Source organism: Miniopterus schreibersii, assembly GCF_964146895.1.
Source record: "Miniopterus schreibersii genome assembly, chromosome: 13".
NCBI lineage: Eukaryota > Metazoa > Chordata > Mammalia > Chiroptera > Miniopteridae > Miniopterus > Miniopterus schreibersii.
The window spans coordinates 950,476-976,641 of NC_138113.1; the positions used below are offsets into that span (position 1 = coordinate 950,476).

General features: G+C 56.0%; 2 protein-coding genes across 3 annotated transcripts; one reads left to right on the plus strand and one right to left on the minus strand.

The window, feature by feature from the left end:
- Window positions 1-1,229: 1,229 nt before the first annotated feature.
- Window positions 1,230-22,333, plus strand: TRAPPC12 (trafficking protein particle complex subunit 12). Of its 2 annotated transcripts, none has more exons than XM_081157321.1 (12): window positions 1,230-1,372; window positions 4,198-5,381; window positions 8,155-8,271; window positions 8,700-8,813; window positions 10,368-10,506; window positions 14,127-14,239; window positions 14,660-14,732; window positions 15,463-15,536; window positions 19,217-19,315; window positions 19,637-19,737; window positions 20,493-20,580; window positions 20,735-22,333. In XM_081157321.1, exons 1-12 carry the CDS (start codon window positions 1,231-1,233, stop codon window positions 20,975-20,977), a joined length of 2,487 nt encoding a protein of 828 aa, XP_081013447.1. In that variant the 5' UTR covers window position 1,230; the 3' UTR covers window positions 20,978-22,333. The 2 variants fall into 2 exon arrangements, with proteins under 2 accessions (XP_081013447.1, XP_081013448.1); XM_081157322.1 differs by lacking the exon at window positions 1,230-1,372 and adding an exon at window positions 2,099-2,287.
- ADI1 (acireductone dioxygenase 1) lies at window positions 21,822-25,397 on the minus strand. Its single transcript, XM_081157323.1, has 4 exons — window positions 25,223-25,397; window positions 23,552-23,671; window positions 22,886-23,065; window positions 21,822-22,773 (listed from the first exon to the last, which is right to left on the minus strand). The coding sequence occupies exons 1-4, from the start codon at window positions 25,340-25,342 to the stop codon at window positions 22,654-22,656; spliced, it is 540 nt and encodes a 179-aa protein (XP_081013449.1). The 5' UTR covers window positions 25,343-25,397; the 3' UTR covers window positions 21,822-22,653.
- Between the last annotated feature and the right edge of the window lie 769 nt (window positions 25,398-26,166).

The following is a 26,166-nucleotide window of genomic DNA, read 5'->3' on the forward strand; positions in this document are numbered from 1 at the left end:
CTCAAGTGTTGTCATCACACAAAAAACGTAACTCAGTCGATGGCTGTGTTAACTCGTTTAATCGTGGTCAACATTTCACATAGTCTACATTATTCCAGTTAAAAAGATACATCTAGACAAAGAAACTGAAAGTGCTAGAAAGAGCTGGGCACTGTCGCAAGTGGCAGCTGCTATCTCGAGAGGCCGCGTCTGTCCTGGCGGGCAGCTCCCTGACCAGGCACTACTGCAAGAGGCAGGCACTGTCGCCAGAGGCAGCCAATGTTGCGACAGTCAGGACGCTATTAGGACAGGCACCCACTCTCGGGACAAGCACCCCACTCTTGCGACAGGCACCCCACTACCACGACACGCCAGCCACTATCACAAGAGGCACCCATATCGCGACGGGCAGGCACTGTTGGGACAGGCAACCCATGATCGCAACAGGTACACCACTATTATGACATGTACCCCACCCTTGCCTCAGGCACCCCGCTATCGCTACAGGCCACCCATTACCGAGACAGGCAGCCACCATCGTGACAGGCAGGCTCTATGGCCACAGGCAGCAGGCACCACCGCGACGCGCAGCCAGGCACAACAAATGGGTCCCCCTAAAGCCTGGAGGCGCTGGAAGCAGAGGCGGAGGCAGAGGCTCTCATCCCACTAGCGGAGGCCAAGGAGAGCCCGGCCCAGCCCCGCCCCCGACCCGCGCCCGAGCCCGCGGGCGCCGCTGCGGGGGGAGGGCCCGCACCCGCCGCGCTGGGCGGGGCTGCGGGGCCGGGAGACTGCGACCCCGGGGCAAACCTATCTTTCCCGTTGACGGTACTGCAGATGTGTGCCCCGCCCCCGACTGCCTCGATTAAAAATTTGTAACTAAAAAGGAAGACAAAAAAGACAGACGGCCGGGCGCGGGCGGGAGGGGCCCCGCGCCAGCGGCGCCGCGCTCGGCGGGAGAGTGGAGGATGCGGGAGGCTCCAGGCAAAGCCCGGAAACGCCGCGAGGGCGTCTCGGGCGCAGGGAACCGAGCCCCGGGACCGCGGGGTGGCCCTGGACGCGGGCCGGCCGGGCCTCGGGCTTCGGGCGCCTCCCGCCCACCCGCGGGAGCCGGCCAGCTCGCCACGCCCGCGCCCCGCCCGGAGGCCCAGGCCCCGCCCCCGCGGCACGAACCGGAAACGCACCGCGCTTCCGCCGCGACCTTAGGGGGCGGGCTGAGGAGGGAGGGGGAGGGCCCCCGGCTCTCCACTGGGCATGCGCGAGGGCCGCGCGGAGAGACCGGTGCGCAGGCGCCGCAGGCGGCGTTGTGTTCACGCCCCTTCCGGGCTCCCGGCGCTTCTCCCGGGCCGGCCCCCCGCCGGCGACCCTTCCCCTCCCCGCGGCGGCCGGGCGGCAGGTGAGGCCCGGGCCGGGCTGCGGGAGGAGGTCGGGCCCCTCGAGGCTCCTGTCCCCCGGGCTCCGCCGTCCCGGGGCGCTGCGGGGCTGCGGCGCGTTTCGGCCGCGTCGGCGGAGCAGGCGGAGGGTCGGGGAGCAGGCTGGGGGTCGGGGCGCAGGCGGAGGGGCCGGGGCGCAAGTCGGAGGGGTCGGGGCGCAAGTCGGAGGGGTCGGGGCGCAAGTCGGGAGTCGGGGCGCAGGCCGGGGGTCGGGGCGCAGGCGGAGGGGCCGGGGCGCAAGTCGGAGGGGTCGGGGCGCAAGTCGGGGGTCGGGGCGCAGGCGGGGGCTCGGGGCGCAGGCGGAGGGGTTGGGGCGCAAGCCAGGGGGTCGGGGCGCAGGCGGAGGGTTGGGGCGCAAGTCGGGGGCCGGGGCGCAGGCGGGGGCTCGGGGCGCAGGCGGAGGGATTGGGGCGCAAGCCAGGGGGTCGGGGCGCAAGCCAGGGGGTCGGGGCGCAGGCGGAGGGGTTGGGGCGCAGGCGGAGGGGTTGGGGCGCAGGCCCCCGCGGCCCCGTAGCCGCCCTGCTCCTGCTTTGCCGCGGGGACCGGCGGGGCGGCGACCTACCCGCCCCCTCGGCGTCGGGAGGCGGGGGCGGCGTGTGGGGCGCGCGGGCGCCCCCGGTCCCCCCGCGCTCCCCGCACCTGCGGGTCCTCCGGCAGCGCCCGCGGGAGGCGCCCCCTGACCCTCGACCTCCCCCGCGTGCGGAGCTCCTCCGTGATGTCCGTCCGCCAGGAGGACGCTAGGTTAGGGGACGGGGCCGTATGGTCTCTCTGCGAGGACTCCTTTGAGGGTGAAAGAAGTATTTCCTTTTACTGAGACCGCGGGTGTAAACTGGAATCGCCCTGAAAAAGTCAAGAAGCGTGGCTGTTGAGGCCCCAGGGTGCGTGTTTGTGAATTGTGCGTCCCTCTCCGCCTGTTCAAATCTTCGTCCTGTTTTCTGTTGGGTCATTGATTGCCCTATTGCTTTGTAAGGGTTTTTTAATATATTCTCAATATTAATTAAGCCTGACAATATCGAGTGTAGGCGAACGTGTTGAACGAGAATACTCATACACTGCTCAGTGTGCAAATCGTACAACCACTTAGTAAAGCAACTGGACGTTATCTAGTGAAGATGAAGTGTATTGTTGACCCAACACACACACTTTTAATGTCAGGAAGAAATTTGCACATGTCCTGCAGGAGACGTGTACAGGAATGTCTGTAACCAGACTTTACAGTATCAAGGAGCTAAAAGCCCCTCAAATACCCATCACACGTGGAATAGACGGTATGTGTGGCCCCACACGGAGCAGAGCATCGGCCCCAGAGAAGGCGGGTGAGATGTAGCCTCACCACTCATAAAGTTAAAAGTGGGGAAAGAACTGAAAAGCTAAGTAACATGGTGTTTGGGGAAATAAACGTGGAAAATGGAAGAAAAACGAGTGGGACACGTCAGAATGTTACCTCTGAAGGTCCTAGGGCATGTGTCTTAGCCACAGATTATAAATACTGTTTTGCATCCAGTCAATATTTAATAGAAATTAATTCTAGAAAATGTACCTTTAGAAGAGAAGGGGAAGAATAACAAGAACCTGCTAAGGTTTAGTAATGAAAACAGACCATGTGTGTGGCTTTCTCAGGACAGCCCTTCCCACCCAGGGTCACCCTTTCGTTGGGGGTATCACAGTCCCACTCCCCGTGCCCCTCCCTGTTCCCTGCCTTGGGCTCCTGAGAGCAGGGTCGCGATGCACCACCCCGGTGTCTGAGACATGGTAACACTCCGAGTTGTGGTCCCTGGTCTGCAGGATATTTCAGTCCAGTCCTTTGGCAGTGGTTTTTACTGAGAAATCAAGATTAGCAATCTAATTTTTGTCTGGACTGGGCGGCCACTTTGTAAACATTGTCACGGGAAACTAGGAGAAGTTGATTTTCTCAATTGGACTGGATTAGGTTAGAAACAAGGTTTCTGAGGAGAATTGAAACATCGTTACAGACTTCAGCTTTGACTTGAAAGATTGTTGCTTTTTGCTCAGCTTTCTTATTTTCGGAAGATGATTTCTTTAAAAATATCTTAGGTAAATTGGTAAACACAGAACTGCTGGGTCCAGGTTTTACCCTTTGCCAAGCTGTCCTTCAGAAAAGTTGCATTCTGCCTATCTATAAGCAAGTTTCCCTAAAATTCTAAAAGTCTTGGCCTGTTTCACAGACAAAAAGAAATCATAGTTTTAATCTGGGTTTCTTTAATTATTGAGAAGCAGTTGTTATTCAATTCACATAATGAGTGCTCTTGCACAGTGCTGAGCCTTCTGTGCTCCATGTCCTGGGGAAGTAGCTCCATCGTTTCTGGGCAATCTTCCTGGGTACCCACGGTGGCCTTTCTCTGAATATCTCGTAATGCACACAAATTAGCCTCAACTGGCAGTTACTTTTGCTTATTTTAAGAGTAGAATTTTCTCCACTCTTTCCTGCATATAAAGAAAGTACTGTGGTTTTGCCAGTTCTGAGGTTCTTTCTCTTTTCATGTAATTGTGTGTATTGGACCTTATATTCTCTGTTATTCCCCAACTGTCCATTAGTGTAGTTTTGGGGGACCTGGAGTGACAGCTGAGGTATTTATTCTGAGGAGGGCTCAGAACCAGCAGTCCTGGCATCTCCTGGCTTCCGGGCACGGCTGGCGGCTGGGATACTCAGAAGGGTTACTCAAAAGGGCCAAATTCCCTTCCTGGCGATGCCACTTAACAGGGATTCTGACGAGTCCTGTCACAGATGGAAAGCTGACGAGGTTGGTTGTATTTGTCTTTGTTTCAGAGACCATGGAGGATGCTCAGGGCGCCAACCAGAGCCTGACTTCGGAGCCCCAGCCAGCTGAGGGGGAAGCCGAGAGCATCTCCCCGCAGGCGCCCCTCCAAGAACCGGGGCTGCTTTATCAGGAGGAAACCATTGATCTCGGGGGAGATGAGTTTGGGTCAGAGGAGAATGAGACCGTATCGGAAGATTCTAATAATTTCGTAGATAAGCTTAGTGAGCACATGATGGAGAGTGTCCTCATTTCTGATTCTCCGAACAACAGCGAAGACGACACGGGTGACCTTGGTGGTGACCTTGGTGGGGTGCAGGATGTTGCGGAGCCTGCAGAAGGCAGTGGTGACCACAGACAAGACAATGTCATAGGTAAAGGTGTGGTCGACACTCCCAGTCAGGACAGTGAAAGTGATGGAGACGAGGCATCTGAGGACGTTTCCGACGTGACCTCCGACACCAGGGTGCCCTTGAAGGAAGACCCAGAGCCGGAAGGGAAAGCTGCACCCACCTGTGAAAATGAAGATGCAGGGAGCCCAGGCCCCAGGCTCCAGGGTGCTTCCCCCGAGGGGTCTGGCCCGTCCTCCACACAGCCCTCTCCCAAAGACGAGCCCGTGCCCGTGTGCACCATCTTCAGCCAGTCCCAGGCCGCGGCCTCCCAGCCGACCCCCTTTCTGCAGGATGGCTTTGAGTCACAGATGGTGAAGTCGCCTAGTTTCAGTGGCGCCAGCCAGCCAGCCTCCAAGACCCCTCCCCAGGTGGTCCAGCCAAGCCCCAGCCTGAGCACGTTCTTTGGAGAGACAGCCAACACTAACTCCTTGGCCTCAGACTTCTTTGATTCCTTCACAACTTCCACGTTCATTTCCGTCAGCAACCCCAATGCGGGGGCTTCCGTTCCAGAGCTGTCCTCGCTCGCTCCCCCGGTGGGAGGGAGCTCCCCGGGGATGGACGCCCCTCCAGAAACCCCTCAGTCTCCAAAGCCATTCTCCCAGATCCAGGCTGTGTTCGCAGGGAGCGAGGACCCCTTTGCCACGGCCCTGAGCATGAGTGAGATGGACCGGCGGAGGGATGCCTGGCTGCCCGGGGAGGGGACCAGGGACGTGCTGATTGCAGTAGCGACCCAGCAGTACAGCACCGTGTTTGTGGACAAGGAGAACCTCACCATGCCCGGCCTCAAGTTCGACAACATCCAGGTGAGGCCTGTTTCCCAAGGACGTGCTCGCTGGCAGTTCTGACCTCCATGAAATAGATAATCCTGTGTCCACATCTCAGTCACATCTGCTTCTGTTGTTTATATAAATATATACCATGTATAAGAGTAAACATTTTTTATATGCATGTATAGGTAGAATGTCTTTTTTGTACATCTGTAATATATAGAGAGTACTTTTTATATACACATATAAGTAGGATGCCTTTTATATACATATATAACATACATAAGTTGAGTACCTTTTGTATACATATATAACGTACATGTAAGTAGAATACCTTTCCAGCATTAGAAAATCCTATTTTCCAGGAGTTCCTGCGATTCTGATTGAGAGTCTGTGTTATGTCCCTGGGTGATTTAGAGCCCTGTTGATTTCCATAATAGAATTTAAGGTACTAGTCACAGTCTTACAAATGAATCCACCGAGGTAGATAGTGACCTTGTAATTCTCTGAAGTCACTCCAGACTTTGTGTGATCGGTTTATTTGAAATGTCTGGGCTCCAGTAAATGATAAATCTCCCATTCTTTTTTGTTTGTTTGTGTGCTTGTTTTTGTTTTTTAAAAGGCTTAATTCACTTAATTTTTCTTTTCTTTTTTTTAAATATATCTTTTTATTGATTTCAGAGAGGGGAAAGGAGAGGGAGAGGGAGAGATAGAAACATCCATGATGAGAGAGTCATTGATCGGCTGCAGCCTGCAACCCGGGCATGTGCCCTGACTGGCAATCGAACTCCGATCGCCTGGATCCTAGGTCGACACTCAACCGCTGAGCCACGCCTAGCTGGGCACTTAATTTTTCTTGAGTAAAATTATGTGGTGGCCACAGCTAGAGCCTGGTCCTCTGCACAGAAACTCAGGTGTGGGCCTTCACAAGATGGTTAGATATTTGTATTGTATACAATGAGCTTGATGTAGAAAAGGTTCTTACAGATTTGGTAAGAAAATAGGAATGCCCCCAAAATACTAAACCATAAAAATATATAAGTTACATTAATGTAAATTCAGTCCTACTGGTATGATAAAGTCATTTCCATTTTCTGTTACTAACTTGAATATTCTGTGTTGTCAGGGTGTGGGAAAGCAGCCTGTCTCAGGCAGCCCTGATGGGACCATAATTTGGTACTAATACCCGAGTCCCACTCTTAGAATTTTTTATAAGGAAATAATCTTGCCCTGGCTGGCGTGGCTCGGCTGGTTGGCGCTTCGTCCCGTACACCGAAAAGTGGCGGGTCAGATTCCGTCAGGGCACAGGCCCGGGTTGCAGGTTCGATCCCCAGTTGGGGCATGTTCTGTAGGCAACCAGTTGATGTCTCTTTCACATTGATGTTTCTCTTTTTCACACTCTCCCCTTTCCTCTCTAAAACAAAGGAAAAAAGGAGCTAACCTCAGTAGTATGCAGATGCCAGCTTTGAGATGATGTCAGGGTATGGTTTATAATCGCAGAGTCTGAGACAGTCAAAAGCCCATCATCAGGAGGCTGCTTGGAGACATTGGACTCCTGTCATCCTTGCGCTGGGATATCGATGTAGGTACAAAGGTGGTAAACAGCAAGATGCTTAGCAAGGTTCCCATTTGATTGATGAACTGGAGTGACCGATACAAGATAGCACATAGCGCCCCTAGTATGATAAGAACTTTTCTATGTACACGCATGTTGCTTATAGTACATAGCACCTCTTTTCCCTGTGGGATTAGCGATCTGTGGACGCTGGGTGTGGGCACACTCACCAGTCTGCCGGCCTTGTGCCACGTGTCCTGCGCATGGCTGTCCTTCAGGAACTGAGGAGGACCTGGGTCTCCAGCAGCCCCTTGGGCACACAGGTGGATGGTCACAAGGCCCAGTGGAAGATGTAGTTGTTGGAGTACAGAGCGCTGAGCCCTGTGAGGGCTCAACTCTAAGAAGACCCCACTAGAGCAGCAAGGTCGGGAATTATTTTTCTGGGAACCGTGTATCAGCCTGTAGACGGTGGGTACTTTGCATGGCAGTCTCCCCAGCTTGGGCCCACGATGCACCAGGCCTCCTTCTGGATCCTCTCCATCCTCTTAATAAGCAGAGATTTTGAACAGAAGTCACCTTTGCAGGGTCTGTTAATGAGTCCCAATTGTGGACTCTGATTTCAGGGATACTCATGTGTTTGGGATTTGGCTCACATTTTCACTAGCTCCTTCCCTGGTCCCCTCCCTGGCCCTGTCTCCATCCCTGCACACCTGAGATGGCCTGTGTCCTGTGTCCTGTTTCTTCAACATCAGCGGGTCTGGCTTTTAGCACCTACTTTGCAAACTATCTGCTGTTGACAGTGAACCCACCCCCCCCACTATAATTCTGGGGAAAATTGAAGGTTGCCATGGAAATAACTCTTAACCCAACCCAGTGACTCTCTGGAGGGTGTTGGGACCCAGGGGTCCTTGGGTGCCTTTGGAATGTGTAGTGTCTCACCTTGGTTACCAGAAGGGCTGGGTGAGCACATGATGTTAGGGGATGGGGCCAGTAAGCTAAGTACCCTACAGCGGGTGGGTGGTATCATACAGTAAAAACTCCAGCATTCTCGAGTTGAGAAAGTGCTGCTGAGTTACACAGGGCTGAGTTCTGTGCTTGTGTAACCTGCTGAGTCAAGCTCAGAGGTCAGCTGAAGCTTTCCTGTACCCTGACCACACTGTAACCTCCATGCGGCAATGATGGCAGTGGGTTCTGGTCAGCTGAGTTTAATGAACACTCTTCTGTCCTGACATATTTTTCGTATATTCTTTCCAGGGAGATGCAGTCAAAGACTTAATGCTTCGTTTCCTGGGCGAGAAAGCGGCCGCGAAGAGACAGGTCTTAAACGCCAGCTCAGTGGAGCAGTCTTTTGTCGGATTGAAACAGCTCATTGTAAGTAACAATGTGTTTGATTTTCAGTATTGTTTTCTTGGTTAGTCCCGCCTGCTTTCATAATATTTTCCCTGGAGTTAATTACCTTGAATACATTACCCAAAGCCTTGTACATAAGTAGAATTTTTTTTAGAATAGATACCAGTCCTCTGTAGCAAAAAGCATCATATTAACATACTCTTAATTTTACGTCCAATTGGTTTAAAAACCATTATTTTAAATGATCAGATTACTTGAAGCAGCATGTACTTTGATTAAATATGCTTCATGAAATACGATGACTAGAGATAAATAATTTTATTTGGTATAGGAGGCTTATTGCAGGGGTGGGTTTACAGAGATGCACACCAGTCCTCCTTCATGAACAGAGTAAATGCAGAGATGTCCTGAGTGGCCTGTTCCGGTTACGGATCCACTGTGTCTTGCAGAGCTGCAAAAACTGGCGGGCGGCGGTGGACCTATGCGGGCGCCTCCTCACCGCCCATGGCCAGGGCTACGGCAAGAGCGGGCTGCCCACCAGCCATACTGCAGACTCGCTGCAGGTATAGCCCCTTGGATGCTGCATTGTTCTTGGGTTTATTATATAGGGGGCTAGAGGGACTGTGACCTTTCATGCCAGTAAGAACAGTTTGGAAACAAAAAGTGGATTTTCTTATCCCGAATTCAGTCTCAGCGCAGTTGCAGAGCCACTCTTTGGTCACAGGGACACTGGGCTGGGAGGGTCCAGGGGCAGGTCTGGGCCTCGGAGAAAACAGGGACAGGCGTCACCCACAGGGAGGACTCAAGCTTCTTCAGGGGCTTGTTCTCTCCTGTGTAACATCAGTTCTCAAATGAAAATGCAGAAGTAGAGTGAACAAAAAGAAACTGGCCTGACGGGGAGCAGCTGCGGAAGTCCTAGATTCTTGCGTCTCCTAGGGAGCTCTCCACAGACTCCCCTAGAAACTCCTAAACCAGCATTTAGGGGAATTACGGGAGGACCGGGTGGTGTGGGTATTTCAGGCAAGCCCATCCCCAGTGTCCCCCTGCCCCCCAGAACAGCCACTGGGTGGGGGTCACGCTGCCTCCTCACCCCTCCGGCCCTCGGCTGCCCACACGGCTACTGTGACACGTCCTCTGTCCTCTGAGTCTCTCAGCCTTGGCGCCCTGCCCCCCTCACTGCAGTGCTGTCCGGCCTCTGCTGACCTGACTCCAGGGCTCTACTCCCATTTGTCCAGTACCCTGCCACCAAATAATCTGCTCCGAGTAGTGTTGATCCTCTCACCTTCCTGCTCAAAAGCCAGGCGTGGCTCCTCCTGCACACCTGGGGAAGCGCGGGTGCTGCTGTGTGACCTGAGCAGTCGCCTGTCTCTGAGCCCTTTTTCGTTGGCAAAGGAGACTGAGTTTGCTCATTTCTAAGGTAGCTTTTAATTCTCAACATCTCTGATTCTGTAGCTCTCTCGTTTGACTTTCCATTATTTTTTAAAATATTTTAATTTTTATTCATTGATTTCAGAGAGAGGAAGGGGGGGGACAGAGAGAGAGACATCTATTTGTTGCTCCACTTACTGATGCATCATTGGGTGATTCTCGTATGTGCCCTGACCGGGGATTGAACCTGCAGCCTTTGCGTATCAGGATGGTGCTCCAACCGACCGAGCTCCCGGCCGGGGCCTCCCATCATTTTCCTGAAGGTGCTGCTCACACAACTGCACCCTTCTTCCTGCTGAGCCAGTGTCCTGCCTCTGTGTGCCCAGGCCCGGCCCCTCCCCGGCCTCCTCCCTCCCCAAGAGCAGCTGCGTCCACAGGATCCTGGGCTGCCTGGCTTCCTCTCCCTCCCGTGCCTCTCCCACCCCGGGAGAGAGTAGCTGTTTTATTTTCCTAATACCTTGCATAGTTCTCTGCACGCATACCCTGCTCAGTAAGTATTGTCTAGTGAAATCGAATCAAGTAAAGTCATTCCCATTGTTAGAAATGTGTAATTTTGCAAACGAGCAAAGGAAGTCAGTTTAGCCTCTGCTTTAACACATTAGAAAATGAGCTCTGATGCCCAGCGAATAGGGAGTGGAGGGCCCAGGCGTGATGTCCCAGGTAACCTGTTGTTTCCATCCTGTGTCCAGCTGTGGTTTGTGAGGCTGGCACTGCTGGTGAAGCTGGGCCTTTTCCAGAACGCCGAGATGGAGTTTGAGCCCTTCGGGAACCTCGACCAGCCGGACCTCTACTACGAGTATTACCCGCACGTGTACCCGGGGCGCAGGGGTAAGGCGCCCGCACCCTGCTTGTGCTGTGCATGTGTTTTGTTTGCTCTGCTCTGCTCACGATTGGGTGTCCTCAGTTTCCTTACCTTCCTAGTCCTGGGAAATCTTTCTGTGCTGTTTTTCCTTAAAGCTCAGACGCTCTCTGTGGAGGGTTACAGGGCAGGAGTCCGCCTTCTCCGTGCTCAGAGCTTCAGCTGTCTCACAGGAATTGCTGTGTTACTCTGCCTTTCCCAGAATTGAAGGGGGTTTTCACAGGGTCTCTTAGACCTGTCAGCCTCACAGTATTAAAATTCTGTGTCTTCCTCCAACTAAGGGAATTCATGCCTTGTAGAAAAGAAAACCATGGAAAAGGTAGATTTTAATACCTAAAATGGCAGAAATCAGACCAATTGTCTTGACTGGTTGGCTGGATTGGGTGGAAGTGGACCAGCCAGGCTGCTAGGGTCACTCAGGAAGGGATGGCTGGAGCCCCAGGCCTAACTTTGTAGGACTGCCAGGTGCAGCCAGCACCTCCAGCCCACCCCACCTGGTGACGAGTTCATAGGCAGAAGATAGGACCCTCTGCCACCTGGGCTGGAGCTGGTGTTGGGAGGTGTTTGGTCCGAGTACACAGGCCGTCTCTCCATGGCTCTGAAGGACCAGGTACCCTGAAGCTGCACCACGCACTCTGGTCTCTTGTCCTATAGTGTCCACATGAGTTGTGCACTCAGAACAACTAGTCGCACACCAGTTGGTTAAGAGTGAGAGAGACTGAAGATCAGACACTCTGGTGGCTGGGAAACTGGCCCTCGTGGTTTCTAAGCTCCTGCTCTGAGTGCCGACCACCCCGTGCTGGGCCTGTTTGTAACCCTGGTTGTGGAATAGCTGTAACTCAGCTCTGCCCTCGTCTGTGAGGACAGCAGTGTGATGGGGATGACACCAAGCTTCCTGTGGTGTGAGGAGTAAAGTCCCAGGGTTCCTGTGTACAGCTCCTGTCACCTTTCCCCTGACTTGGAGAACGTTTTTCCTGAGGATGAGAGACTATGAAGCATGCTTCTGAAGCCGCCTAAAATTAAATTGCGCTGGGATTCGGATAAAGAGAAGACAGTGGCCACGCGTCATTAAGCAGCTAATTTAAATCATGAAGTAGACATAAATCATACGTATCTTCTACCTAAGTGCATAACAGTCATCCACAGTGACTGCGGGATGCTTTCTAGTTTTTCTTCTCATTTTGTGGTGTGACCAGCATGAATGTAAGGTTTTTATTCATTCGTTTCATTTCAGCTTGTGGTATGTAAGCAAACCAGTCGTTAAAATGCGCTTTAGAGAGGAGGCTATAGTGATGCAAACAAATAACTTTTATGAATGAGCTTTAATATCTGCGTTGGGTATGATTTTACCCATTCAGAACATTCATAACAAGACATGTAAGGAGTCAAAAGTAAAAACCACGTTTGTTGTGGTTTTATTTGTCATCTGAGAAAGGAACAGTGTTGTAGTCCCCTACATTTCTCTGATTCCTAGCAGCTTCATACAGTTCCTTCCAGCCTCACCGAGGACAACGTGAGTGTGCCCGTCAGCGTGGCCCCCTCCCTGGGTTGCAGGGAGGAAAGGTGGCAGTGAGCGGTTACCAGGCCCTGACGCCCGGCGGCGGAGCTCTGAGCAGGCTAGGGTGGGCGCCTGCCGGCCGTGTGCCTGTCGCTTTTCTTCCATGTTCCTCTCCCTCTGTCCTCCCTGTGCCCTGCTCCTCGGGCACCCGAGTCTTGCTTCTTTCTTGCGCCGCGTGTCCCTGTAACGCAGGCGGGGTAGCAGCTGCTGGCCTCAGGCCGGTGCTCAGACTTCAGTCATTCAAAGCTCAGAGTCTGTGTTTGAAAACCACGCAGACTGCCCGGACCTTCTGTTAACTCGAAGTCCCCCACGCCCTGCGGGACAGGTCAGGGTTACACTTGGCCAGGGAGCTGCCCACCTCTAATTGTCACGTGGCTCAGGAAGCTGGATCAGTGCTTGTCATGCAGGTGGAAGGTGAGAAAGCGGGATGAAAGGGGAGCCTCACTTGCACAGCCCAGGGAGTATGCAGCCATCTCTGGAAGCCACTGCCAGCCCCTCGGCCTCAGCACCAGCCGCACCCACAGTTAGGGGTGTTTTTGTTTGTCTTTATTGTTGCCCCCCCCCCCCCACCATGTTCCAGTCCAGGAGCCGTGCTGACTCGCCTTGGCTGTGATACATTGTAGTTACTCCGGGCTCGCTCTTTGATACATTATAGTTACTCTGGGCTTGCTCTTTGCGTTGTGCGTGTTCACTGTACTTTATCTTGAAAAGAAGATGAGACGCCCGCCCAGGCCTGGCTGGTGGGCCCGTTCTGAGGGCGTGGACCTCAGCCCCCAGTGGGACAGCTGGCTCCTCGCCCCAGCCCAGCCTCCTCTTCTTCGGGTTCTCTCTCCTACTCAGAAGAAAGAGCAGTGGCGAGAGAGCGTGTAAAATAAGTCACCTTCGGCGTTCACAGTCAGCCTCCTGTGCCACTGGAGGAAGCGGGGAAGCCAGAGCGCTTTCCACTGGAAATATGCTTTCATTTCCCTCCGAGCCTCTCCTCACGCTGAATCCGTAGCCGTGTGTTTAGTGTCAGTGACTAGAGCTGGAATGATTTCTGGTGAAATCTCATTTCAGAGCTTAATCCTCATGGATTACCAAGCCACACAAGTTGATGAGACAGGCACTTTAATCGGACGCTTATCTCTCCTCTTCCTTGGACTCCACTCCTCTGGTCGCCGGGCCTTCAGTCCCTTTCTCCCCTCCGCCCAAAATCATGAAGCTCACGTTTCTAAATTTGGAAACATTTTATCAACACCTGACTTTATTCAGGATGTCCCCCACATTCAGGAAAGAAATGGGTAAACTTTTCCCTCCTGAGCAGCAGTGGGCGCTCATTCCCCCTCGGCACACCGACTGATGGAGCTGGAGGTGCCGGGGTCCCCCTGTCCGGGCAGCCCTGGGTGCTGGAGTTTCCACACCCAGCTCCTCTGCCTCCTGCTGGGACAGCTCTGAGGCAGAACTTTGGCTCCAGACGCACAGGCTTGCACACGCCTGCACACATACATGTACACACACTGCAGACTCTGGCTAAAGCCCCATCCTCAGGACCTGGGCCTCAGACACTCACTGGCTTGGCCCCCTCTCCTGGCCCTGTGTCCCCCACACCCTCACCTGCTGGCACATCCTCATTGTAGGTCCTCCTGGGGAACCCGGGCTCACCCTCTTAGGCGAGCCTGCAGTGTGGACGATACTGAGGAATCCACCGTGCTCTGCACTGTCCCGGGCTGGAGGAGGGCCGCCCTGCTGGTGCCTCAGTGTGACGGTGCACACGGCTGCAGCACAGCTGTGGACGCAGGAGACACCCGTCTGGCCCTCTGATGACTGTCTGGAACACGTGTACACACTAGAACATGCTTATGCACCAGAACATGCTCACACACTAGAACATGCTTACACACGGCTCCATGTGCACCACAGCCGGCACCGTGGCAAACCACCGAGAGAACATGATCCTGTGGTCCCTCTGGCTGCAAGGCCTGCACACCCCCTCCCAGTGCCAGAGCAGGGGGCGTGCCTGTCAGCAGCTAACGGCCCTGACCTTGGTCGCAGGCTCCATGGTGCCCTTCTCGATGCGGATCCTGCACGCGGAGCTGCAGCAGTACCTGGGGAACCCCCAGGGGGCGCTGGACCGGCTGCACCGGGTGAAGGCCGTCTGCAGCAAGGTACGCTTGCACGCGGTGCTTCTGCCATCCCCCCCGGTGCCCACCGCCACCTCCACCTCGGGAGGGCGGGGGCGTGATCTGCTGTGACCGTGGTACTGTCCTCGCTGAGATCACTGGGGGGCAGTGGGTGGATTGGGGGAAGCTTGAGTCCTGAATCCTTTGTAGTGTGATGGCTGATGGAGCAGAAAAGCCCCCTTTCGTGTAGAAACCACACATGTGCCCCGCGTCCTATGCACTGACCCTAGCGAGTCCGGGCCAGGGTGGCCGCCACCCGAGTGTGCCGGGCAGCGAGGTGGGAAGTGCGTCTGTGTGAAGCGTTCCTCACAGGTCGGCTCACACAGCTGCTTCCCTGGGAGCGTGTGACAGTGTCCGGGAGCAGGTCCCCGTGTGATGACCTGTCCTCCTCTGGGATTTCTGCAGATCCTGGCCCATCTGGAGCAAGGCCTGGCCGAGGATGGGAGCATGAGCAGCATCTCGCCCGAGAACAGGCAGGGTCAGTGTCGGCTCCCCTTGTTGCGGAATGCCTGGGGCTCCCAGAGCACTTGTCCACAGGGTCGTTTGGTTTCATTCCCTTTTTCTGTGTCACTTGATAAGCACTGGTCACCCTCCCCTCATTCCAGGGCAGCTCCTAGAGGACTTCCAGGCGGGGAGTCAGTGGAGAGAAGGCTGACGGGGAGGGGCAGGCCCACGCCCGTCTGGACCCATGGCACAGAGGCTGGGGGGGAGAAAGCGGGCTTCAGGGAGTGTGAAGATGCCCTGGTGGGGGGCGGGTGACAGCTTGCCAGTGGTGCCTCACATGTGCAGGGGCTTGTGACCTTTCAGCACGACCTCTGTGCCCTTGTCATACTGATCATGACAAAACTCCAAGCTCCATGATGCAGGCAGGAGGGGACTCTTGTTTCCATTTGAAAGGTTAGGGAACAGGCCTGGAGAAGGCAGAGCCCAGTGTGCTGACATCCCAAGGAGCACCTCCCACAGGTCAGGGCAGCAGGCCCTCCCGCCAGTCCACTTTCTCGGGTTAGGTGTTCTCAGGGTGGCCCCCGTCCCTGTGGTCTGTCCCCCAAGGCTGATCGCTGCCCTCCTGTTGTTGCTGCGTCCCTTCCATGGCCGACTTCCCAGAGCACTGCCCCAATGGCGTGCGCTCGCACCCCCTCAGCACCGGGGGGTGACGGGCCTTCTGAGTCAGCCACAGCCCGTGTCCGCTCACGCACCCTCTCTTGCAGCCTCTGTGCAGCTGTGGCGCTCCCGCTTGGGCCGTGTGACCTGCTCCATGGCCAACTGCCTGCTGCTGATGAAGGTGCGTATGTCCTGGGGCCCAGGAGGCCCCCCAGAGTCAGGACACACTCGGGGCTAAGTGTACTGTGCTCCCTGGGGCCTGGGGGGTCCCCCAGAGTCAGGACACACTTAGCTAAGTGCACTGTGATTCTGCTACCAGAAACCTTGACAGAAGGGAGGGTTTTCATTGTGGAGTTCGTTTGAACGTGGGTCTCAATGACTTGATTAAAACCATCGTTCAGCCCTGGCCAGTTTTGCTCAGTGGTTAGAGCGTAGTCCTGTGGACTGAAGGGTCCCGGGTTCGATTTAGGCCAAGGGCACGTACCTCAGTTGCAGGCTCGATCCCCGGGCCTGGTAGCTAATCGATGTGTCTCTCTCATGTTGGTGTTCTCTCTCTCCCTCTCTCTCTCTCCCACTATTTGAAAAACAATGGAAAAAATATCCTGAGGATTTTTAAAAAAATGAAAACACCATCATTCATGCTCACACAACCCCCCCCCCTCCTCCCATCTCTCTCACATTTTTCTCTGAATTCCACCCTAGAAAGGTGGCCTCTGTTCTCTCTGTGGTAGAGGGGTGTTTCCCCTTGTCTGGGTTTGATTGGATGGTGGACGCTTATGGCACCTGGAGCCAGGCTTCCCACCAGACCTGTTTCCCCAGGCCAGGCACCACCCAAGCCACCGAGCTCCCAGCCAAGGGGACAGCTTACCAAGCCTGGGGTGGGGCTGACCTGCAGGGTCCTTTGTTTTCTCCAGTCTCCTCTGTTCCTCAGGTAGCCCCCCCCCCACTTAAACAGCCCTGTCCTATGGCTACTCCCTGTGTTGGGAACCTGCAGCACCCAGCCCAGGTCACCCCTGCCCGGTGGGTGACCTGCACTAAGGGGTGGCCCCAGCCACCTGCAGGGCTGAGTGCAAAGCTGCTGCAGGAATCAATTAGCCGCAAAACAGGAGCAGCACTGTAGACACCTGGGCCATTAGGAAAGGTGGGAGCCCCCGCAGTTCCTCAAGGTGATCTCACAGAGCAGGCAGTTAGTTTACCAAGTGGGGAACGAGCCTGCAGAGCCCTGTACTTAACCCTGACATGGCCGCCGCGTGTTGTATCCATGGACCCTAGCACCTGTGAGGACCGTGCTGGGCACAGGGAGGGCTGGCGCAGGTGTAAATTCAGAGCCACAGCAGCTCACCCATTTGGTCACAAAGAGCTGTGGCCAGGACCCACTGTTCAGCCCGCTATTGGGTAGCTCCCATGTTGGCACTCCACCTTCCACGCCCCCTTAGTGTGTGACACTGGGGTGCAGGGTGACCTTGCAGCTCCCTTCACACCCCTCAGAGCCTCCAGCTCTGTGTTCTCCCAGCCCCCTCAGCACAGTGAGTGAGGAACGGGGGGGGGGGGGGGGCTCTGGGTCTGCTCAGAGAGGTTTCCCTTCAGTCTCCATGTCTGACATTCCCCATAAGGCCGCTGCTTCTAGTAGGTGATCCTGTCCCTGTTCCTATCCCACCTCAGCCCTGCGCCTGCCCTCGGGCATGTGGTGGGCAGGAGGGAGGTTGTGCCTGTATCCCATAGCCTCCACGGTGACCAGGCTGCTCCCCAGGCCGGGGTCCTGCCCCCTCACACAGGCCATTGTCCCCAACTGCTCACCAGAGCTGGCTCTGAAACCTGCTGTCTCCTTCAGCCTGCGGCCACGGTCAGCGTCACCTGGGAGTCCCAGGTGCACAGAGAAGCCAGAACAATTGTAAATCCACATGGCTGACACTCCATTAATCAAGGCTGAAACTGCTCAGGAGGGAAGTTACTTGGTCCACTCGTGGGGTTTTGAATTTTTAAGACACATTAGTAGGAAATTACGGGGCGAAAGTGCTGTGCTGAGCTATCGCAGTAACGACGCACTAGGACCAGACGTAAGTCCGCTACCTGCATTGCTGGTAGAATGTGGAGGTCAGTACAGAGCAGGCTCTTGTGTTTTAAAAACACTTATGATGAATGAAACTGAATTTGAAATTTTAGATTAATCTTTCATTTGAGTCGAAAAAGGGAGTGAAAATTTTTGCCATTAATGCCAGTCCGGCCTGTGCTTTCTGCTGCCACCTATTGGGCATCCACAGCATTGCAGGCACGTGTGGTCTTAATATGTGGTGTCGTGTTAATTAAATTGTGTGTGGGCTAACAGTGGGTTCATCAGCCACTTAATGATTTTTAATAACACTTCTATTACAGTGGAATAAATATTAATTTAACTTTTTTTTAAATATATCTTTATTGATTTCGGAGAGAGGGAAGGAGAGGGAGAGAGAGAGAAACATCAATGAGAGAGTCATTGATCGAGCCCGCAACCCGGGCATGTGCCCTGACTGGGAATTGAACCCCGATTGCCTGGATCCTAGGTCGACGCTCAACCACTGAGCCACGCCCGGCTGGGCTAATTTAACTTTCTAATGATGAGAAATCTATGTGCTCCAGGCCCGAATGTCTGCATAATACACTCTCAGGCACCTCCCATGTGTCACAGGCGGGGAAGTTCCACCTTCCACTTTATTTTATATTATTTGAGAGAGAGAAACATGGACTGACTGCCTCCCATATACACCCCGACCAGTGGTGGAACCCGATCCTGGTGCCCTGTCTGGGAATCAAACCCGCAACCTTTTGGTGTACGGGTCAATGCTCCAACCAGCTGCACCACACTGGCTGGGCACCTCCCCGTTTTTAAATGTCACTGTCTCTCCTCAGACTCACAGTGACCTTAAGGCGCCCATGCCACCAACCCTCTAGGTGCTGGTGCTCACTGCCTGCTGTGGCTGCTCATGTCAGGGACTGTGCAGCCACGTAAGCCACACACCATAGGTCCTTTTCAGTTGCAGATGGTTGTAAACCTAGTTTCACAGCCACCAAACAGCTGTAGCTGCTGGAAGAAGGAGTAAAGATTGAGCTGAAACAGGTTTGTCCTGTGGGCAAAGCCAGACCTCCACCATTGCCCCCTACCTATGACTTGAGCAGTGCTTTCAGTGCTCAGGGTCAGCCCAGTGCCCATGGCGGGTGGCCAGGCTGGCTCGGTCAGCACAGGGCAGCTGAGGGCATCCGCCAAAGGCACAGGGGAGTCCAGTGGCAGGCGCAGGCACCACACACAGTGGCTGGCACAGCTTGTTTGGATGCTCCTGTTTAAACGCCTCACTTATGGGGGACCTGACTGTGTAATAGATGCTCTGACATATAAGTGTGACTAGAGCCTTGTGCTCTCTCAGCTGTGTTGTTTTCTGGGGGTTTTGTTTACATTTAAAGAGTTGAACTCAGTTCTCGCATAGCGTATGTTTAAGAGGCACTTTTACTCAGCTGGCTAATGTAAATGACTGGTGGAGACAAGATTCACCGGTGCACCTAGTCAATCAGGACAGAACACGTGAGCCCCAGGGAACTGCTCACCGCTGCTTAGCAAGTAGAAGCAGGAAGACCCTGGGGCCCAAGTGACCCCCTCGGCCCCTTGATAGCCCCGGGGATGGGAGGATGGGTCAACCCTGCTGAGGCCAGGACTCGGTCCCTCCAGCCATCCTCTGGCCATGCGGGCGGGTGAGGGGTGCACTCCCTAGTAGGCTGGTGGCTCCCACTGGTCTCGTTTTCTTGCCAGCTTATGTGTGTCTATGTCCTGTCCCCATGGAAGTCTATGGGGACTTGGGCAGAGTGATCTCCTGACCTCTGGCTTCTCCACAGGACTACGTACTGGCTGTGGACGCCTACCGCTCTGTCATCCAGTTCCACCCTGAGCAGGAGCCGCAGCTGCTCAGCGGCATTGGCCGCATTTTCCTTCAGGTGGGTGCTGCCTCACACAGGGGCCATGGGCCAGGGCCAGGGCCACTGACGATCCAGTGACTCAGGGCAGCTGAGGTGGTGAGGGGGGACCACACAGGAGGGTGGAAGACTCAAGAAGTTTAGCTCTTGGGATAAGGAATCCTGGGGAAGAGGGGTCCACATCCTACACATCCTGTGCCTGTGGCACTTTACAGAAGGTGATAATTAGTGGTTACAAAGTTTCCCTGCCTGGCACACAAATGTCTTTATGACCTGGTTTCAGAGAGCATGTGTGTGGCTGTAGATTTGTCACCTGAACTGACTGTAATTTTGTCAGAGCAGATTGGAGACATAAAGACAGCTGAGAAGTACTTTGAGGATGTGGAGAGAGTGACACGGAAACTCGACGGGCTGCAAGGGAAGATCATGGTGTTGATGAACAGGTGGGCCTGTTAACCTTGGCTCCCGGGCAGTGCAGCCTCAGGGAGTTCGTCCTTCCTGTCTCGGCCTCAGAACCAAGACAGCACATCACAGGCCCAGGGAGTGAGCCCTGTTGTCTTGACTTAGAGTCCTGCTCTTTTAGCCACAAGAACTTTGAGGTTTTTCCTCCCATTTTTCAGAGAACTCACATTGCTCCATTTTTAACGTGAATTAGCGTGTGTCCTCTTTCTAGCACCCCGCTGTCTGTAATTCCTCCACTGTGTTCCGGGCGTGGCTTCTGTGGGTGAAACACTCCATAATAAGGTTAGGCCCATGGGATATTTAGGAGCAGTGTGAAGCTGAGGCAGGGCCAGTTTTATAGCAGGCAGCAGTTGTAGGTGCAGGGCCCACATCTGGATCAATAAAGGTTAGACCTACTTTTTTAAGAGAAGGTTTATTTAGAAAGTTACAGAGGCAAAAGAAGGGCCCTGGAGCTTAGGAAAGAGAAGGGTAAAGGTAATGAATACCCCTGGGGGAAGGAGGAGGGGGACTGGAGGCCGGGCTGCATGCTCCCTGGAGGGAGAGTGCCCCTGGGCGACTTTAATTCTAACTAGAGTGCAGGCTGTGGTGCAATCGAGGGTGCCGTCCCCGACTGTTCAGGAGCACACTGAGGAGCAGGTGTCGCCCATCACTCTCTGCATTGGGAGCGGCTGACCCTCGGGTGCACCAGCATCCTGACCTGTCCCAGGTGATGCTTTCCTTATGGCTTCTGTTCCAGAGCCTTCCTCCACCTTGGTCAAAATAACTTTGCGGAAGCCCACAGATTCTTCACAGAAATTTTAAAGACTGACCCAACAAATGCAGTGGTAAGACACCTCCCAGATGTAGGCTCACAGCTGCGGGCCCCATGAGCCCACTGCCCTGGGGTAGGTGGTAGCCCTGGGGGTTGGGAGGTTCCAGCCCTGCCTGCCCCAGGCAGAGCAGCATCCCATGGCCCAGCCCTGCCGCATCTTTCTCCAGGCCAACAACAACGCCGCTGTGTGCCTGCTCTACCTGGGCAGGCTCAAGGACTCTCTGCGGCAGCTGGAGGCCATGGTGCAGCAGGTGCCCGGCCACTACCTGCACGAGAGCGTGCTCTTCAACCTGACCACCATGTACGAGCTGGAGTCCTCCCGCAGCACCCAGAAGAAGCAGGCGCTGCTCGAGGCCGTCGCCTGCAAGGAGGGGGACAGCTTCAACACCCAGTGCCTCAAGCTGGCCTAGGCCCTGTGACTGAAGCTCCGGGCTCCTGGGAGCCGCCCTGGGACTGCGGCTGGCTCAGTGAGCCTCTCACTGGGCTCTGGGAGCACGTCTCCTGGTCCGGAGCACCAAGGCCATGCTGTTGGGCAGCTTGTTCAACTCCAGCCAGTGACCGGGCAGCCCTGCACATCTATGAGTACACGGCAAACGTGCCGCAAGGGGGGGATTCAGAGAACATCTGTAAGACACACCAGGGCCCTTCTGTTTGTTCCTGGAAGCTGAGCTACTTGATGTGTTAATTCTGAGTATCCTCAGAGAAAAGCTGGAAAATGTAATATAAACCGTTCCCTCTGCCTGAGTGTCTGGGACGTTTGTGAATGTGGGAAACACCATGTGACCCTCCTCCCACAGCCCCAGTCGGACTCACCATGTCCCTCAACTGATTCTTCTCATCCCGGGCTGAGCACCAGGACCAACTGGTGAGGGGACAAAACTTGTTATCTGTGTGTTCTGCACGTTGGGAGGGAGGGGTCAGGGGAGTCATCCCAACAAGAGGCTGCGGGTGCACAAAACCGCGTGCGAGGGGCTGAGTTTTCACGTCTGACCTGGCTCTTTGTACCCACTGAAGAGCCTCCGCCCTGGAGCAGGTACCTCATAAGGCCAACCTGCTTTTCTGAGCCAACTCTCCTGGTCCCCGTCCCCAGACATCCGAAGGCCACTCTCCCAGGGTGGCAAGGAGACCGGCTTCTCTGACCTGATCATAAAGGCAGGTGGCTTCCTTCCCCTGAGAGTGACCACTCCAGAGATCACACCGGACTGTGGGGCACATGGACACGAGCTCCCAAGACCAACGTGGAGACTTGAAAGATAAACTTTAACAGGAAGACTTTTTATTCCAGATTTAAAAGTACTTAAAACAACCCGCCCTTCAAAACACGACATCATTTGGGGTTTTCTAACGATTATAACAAATTTGACATCATTGCACCTCAGAATTATTGAATAAAAAATGAATGTACCATTCTCTTGTTAAAATCAAAAGCTTGATTGTAACAGGATCCATAGCAGGGAGTTTAAACTAGAAACCTCTCACTGAACCAACATTTACGTAAAATATAAATTAATTACATATGGATGTGATCACATAGGACCTAAATGGTGATTTAACAGGCCACGTGCACCTGAATGCAACGTGACTCCACGTGAAATTAAGGCAGCTACTTTATTTTAAACAGGAAAGTGAGTGAGCAGCTAACCCATTCCCCTGAGGGCTCGCCCCCCCACATGCCCGTGTTTGGGAGAAAGTGTTTATGGGCCGGTCCTGTCATCTGCTCACACCTGCACACAGGCAGGCGTGGCCTTGACCGCAATCTGCATAAAGCTGCAGAATCAGGTCCTGATGGGGCAGCCAGGCAGGGACAGGTGGGGACATGAACCTCACTGGGTTCGAGTGGAATGCGAGTGTGGCACAGGGCCCTGGGAGAGGCGAAAAGGAACGTGACCCCACATTCCCAGAGGCTCCTACGTGAAAATCAGATTCTTGGCTCCTCTCTCTCAAGCATACTCAGGTCAAATAACTTCACCCAGGAAAGCTCACCCAGCTCAGGTCTGCAACAGAAAAGCAAGGACACGACCCGTTTCCTGCTGCTGTCACACTGGGGAGCATCTTGGGCGAGGGGGGTGCTGGCCCCGGGCCCCCGCTATGCTCTCTGTGCCAAGAATGCCATGTACTGCCCCCGAGCCGCAAAATGGTCAGCTGGCCGGTTGTACGCCGTCCACACAGGTTCTCCCACAAACAGCCGCATGGCCTTCACGTAGTTCTAGAAAACACACCATGGCTGGTTTTAACCCTCGTGTCTGAACACGCTAGTCACACCGTATCCTCCGGGCCCCTGTGCACAGAGCGGCCTTAGTCACACGCACACTCCCCACCTGCTCGTCCAGCGTGAAGCGGTGATAGATCCCCGCAGGCAGGGTGATCATGTCTCCTTTCTCCATGGCGATCCGGATCCACCTGTCCGCCTCGTCCCGCACGTCGAAGTACCCACTGCCATCCAAGACGTAGCGGATCTCATCGTCCAGGTGCAAATGCTCCTCGTAAAACATTTTAATCTAGAGCACAAGGGACACTCTGCGAGTCCACCGCAGACCAAGCCTGCAGACTGGCACAGCTCCAACCCCAAAGACCAGAGCTGGAGTGGGTGGAAATTCCCCCCGAAAAGAAGAGGCAGAATAAGCGTAAGGGGTGGGAGCTGGAGTATTTTATGAAACCTATCAACCAATAACAGTGAAAGAATTAACACTCACATGGCACTTGCCAGGTGCCAGGCAAAGTTCTAAACAGTTCACACGAGTGACTCACCTGGGTGCTGTTGGTTGTCCCCCTTTGACCGATGAGGAAACGTGGCAGAGGCTAGGTCGTGGGCCCAACAGCACACAGCCTGCACGTGCAGAGCCAGGACTGCCAGAGAGAGCCTGGCTCCCGCTCATAACCCACTCACGCCGTCACGTGACCAATCGTGCACACACAGGCACACGGTCACACAGAGAATTCACACGGTGAATGGAAGTCGTTTCAAACAGCCTGGTGCTCCCTACCTTCTCCTCGTAGTCTGGCAGCTTCTCTTTGCATATGGTAATGATGTCCATCCAGGAGTAGTTCCTCTCCCTTCGGATCTTTTCCAATTCCGGGTCATTCTCATATTTGTCAGCATCCAACTGAAACAGTTCCAACAACAAAAAGGTCACGTTAGCGCAAGGAGGCCCCGCCTCACGCTCCTCCTGGACCCCCTTCTGCTCACCGCCAGACTGACCCAGCCGCGGTCAATCCTGATTCACCCTCCTTCCCTCCTTTCCCGCCTGTGAATGGTTTTCCCATTCTCCCTAACTGCTAAAATCAAGGCAGTTGTGTTCAATTCCTGCCTCCCTGCTCCCCAAGTCCCTCCTGGGGGTTCCTCTTCACACCCGGGTCTCACTGCCCACTTAGGTGGAGCGCTGTGGCCCCAAGGCCGCCTGCGCACCTCCCTCCCCACTCAGGCCTGCGGCCCCCACTCCGCAGTCCACCTGCGCGCTCTGTGGTCAGCCTGTGTCCCTGGGTCAAGGGGCCTGCCGCCCTCAGCTGCAGGTCAAGTCCAAGTGCGTGAGGCTGTCACCTGGCCCAGGTGCTTTTCTTCTCTGCTCCTAGTCCCTACGCTGTAGACCAAATAGGAGTATTTGCTACACTTGAAAAATCCCTGAAGCTCCCCTCCCCGGGCCCTTGCCCCTGACAGCTTCCCACCCAGCCTGGGCCCTGGGCGCGGATCGCCCACCGCTCCCTACGGTCCGCCCCCAGCGCCGTCTCCGTGAAGCACCCGAGGGCGCAGAGTCCGCCTGGACGGACTGGGCCTGGCAGCGACCCGGCCGCGCCTCAGCTGCACGAGCCTCGTGTCCTGAGCGCTGAACGGCCGACCCGGGACCTCCCGGCGCCACGTCCACTCCCACAGGGGACCCCACGCCGGGGATCCGCACGACGCGCGCGACACCCGCAGGAGCCCAGCTTCTCCCCGCGCGGCTGCGGGACGGGAGCGCGCGGTCACCCGCCGCGTCACTAGGGGCAGATGCGAAGTGCCCCGCGGCTCCCCCGGAACGGCCACCGGCGAACACGAGCCGCGCGGGCGCCCCGGCCTCGGACCCCCCTCCGCCGACGGCGCCCCTCCCCCGACGGCCCTCGCGGCTGCGCGCCCCGCTCACCAGGGTCCCGCCGGGAGCTGCCGCGGCAAAGGGGCGGGGGTTGGGGGGGCGTCTCCCGGGATCCGCCCGCTGCTGCTAATCCCTCGGCTCCCCCGCCCCCGACGACCCAAACACGCTGCTGAGCATGCTCAGCGCACCCCCGCCGCCGACCACCGGGCCCCGCCGCGCATGCTCAGCGCACCCCCGCCGCCGACCACCGGGCCCCGCCGCGCATGCTCAGCGCACCCCCGCCGCGGACCACCGGGCCCCGCCGCGCATGCTCAGCGCACCCCCGCCGCCGACCACCGGGCCCCGCCGCGCATGCTCAGCGCACCCCCGCCGCCGACCACCGGGCCCCGATGCGCATGCTCAGCGCACCACGCCGCCGACCACCGGGCCCCGCTGCGGAGCGTGCGGAGCGCGTCCACCCGGCGCTGCTGCTGAGGGTGCGCAGGGCGCCCCTGTGGTCCCGGCCGCGGTTCCAGCTCTTGGCGGAGCCGGGATGGGCGCAGGGTCGGGGGCGCCTAAGGGACCCTCGCTCACCGGCCCCGCGTCCCCTACCTTCCAGTACACGACCCCGAGCCGGCGCAGCTGCTCCAGGCCGACCGGGCGGCTGGGCTCGGCGCGGTGCGGCCGGCGGGGGTCATCGGCGGAGTCGTCCATGTACCAGGCCTGCACCATGGCGGCTGCGGGCGGCTGCGGGCTGCGGGCGACCTGAGCCCGGGCCGGGGGCGGGGCCTGCGTGCCCGGGCCGGGGGCGGGGCCTGCGTGCCCGGGCCGGGGCGGGGCGGGAGGGGCCGGGCCGGGGGCGGAGCGGGGCCTGCGTGCCCGGGCCGGGGGCGGGGCCGGAGCCTGCACCGAGCGCGGGCGGGGAGGCCGCTCGGGAAGAAGCTCGGGCTCGCGGCCGCGCACGTACCTCCCGGTGGCCGCAGCCCCCGTGCACGCGCGGGAGTTTCCACGGAGACCGGACAGCTGGCGGTCCGCCGCGGGGAAAGAGGCCGAAGGAAGCGCAGCCAGAGCCGCGCAGCCAGCCTCGGGCAGGGGGGTGGGGCCCTCCCCAGCCGTTCCCAGGTTTCCGCAATAGCCACAGCCTGCGGGACTGCCCCGTAGTTTTAAATACAGTGTGTCTCCCAATAAAGAACAAAAAAGAAAAAAATATATAAAAAGAAAATAAAACAATGAATGTGTCGTAAGTGAAAACAAAATAAGGATAAAAACCCACAAATTCCATCCCCAAACTTGTTTAGCTGGTAAGAAAAACAGATCCAGCTGCTCAATCTGCCCGGCTTTACCTTTTCAAAGCAACCAGCCAGGAAAGATGAGGTTGCCGCGGGGTCAAGTAACTGAAAGCCTGGGGTTCAGCCAGGCTGCGCACGAGGGTGGCCCGACCCAAGGGTGCGGTGGGCTAGGCCTTTCGGGACTGCACAGAAAGCACTTAACTTCGGCTCGCCTTCGCCTTGCTGGAAAGCCTCCCTCTCCATTGACCAGTGACCCGCATCCCCCAG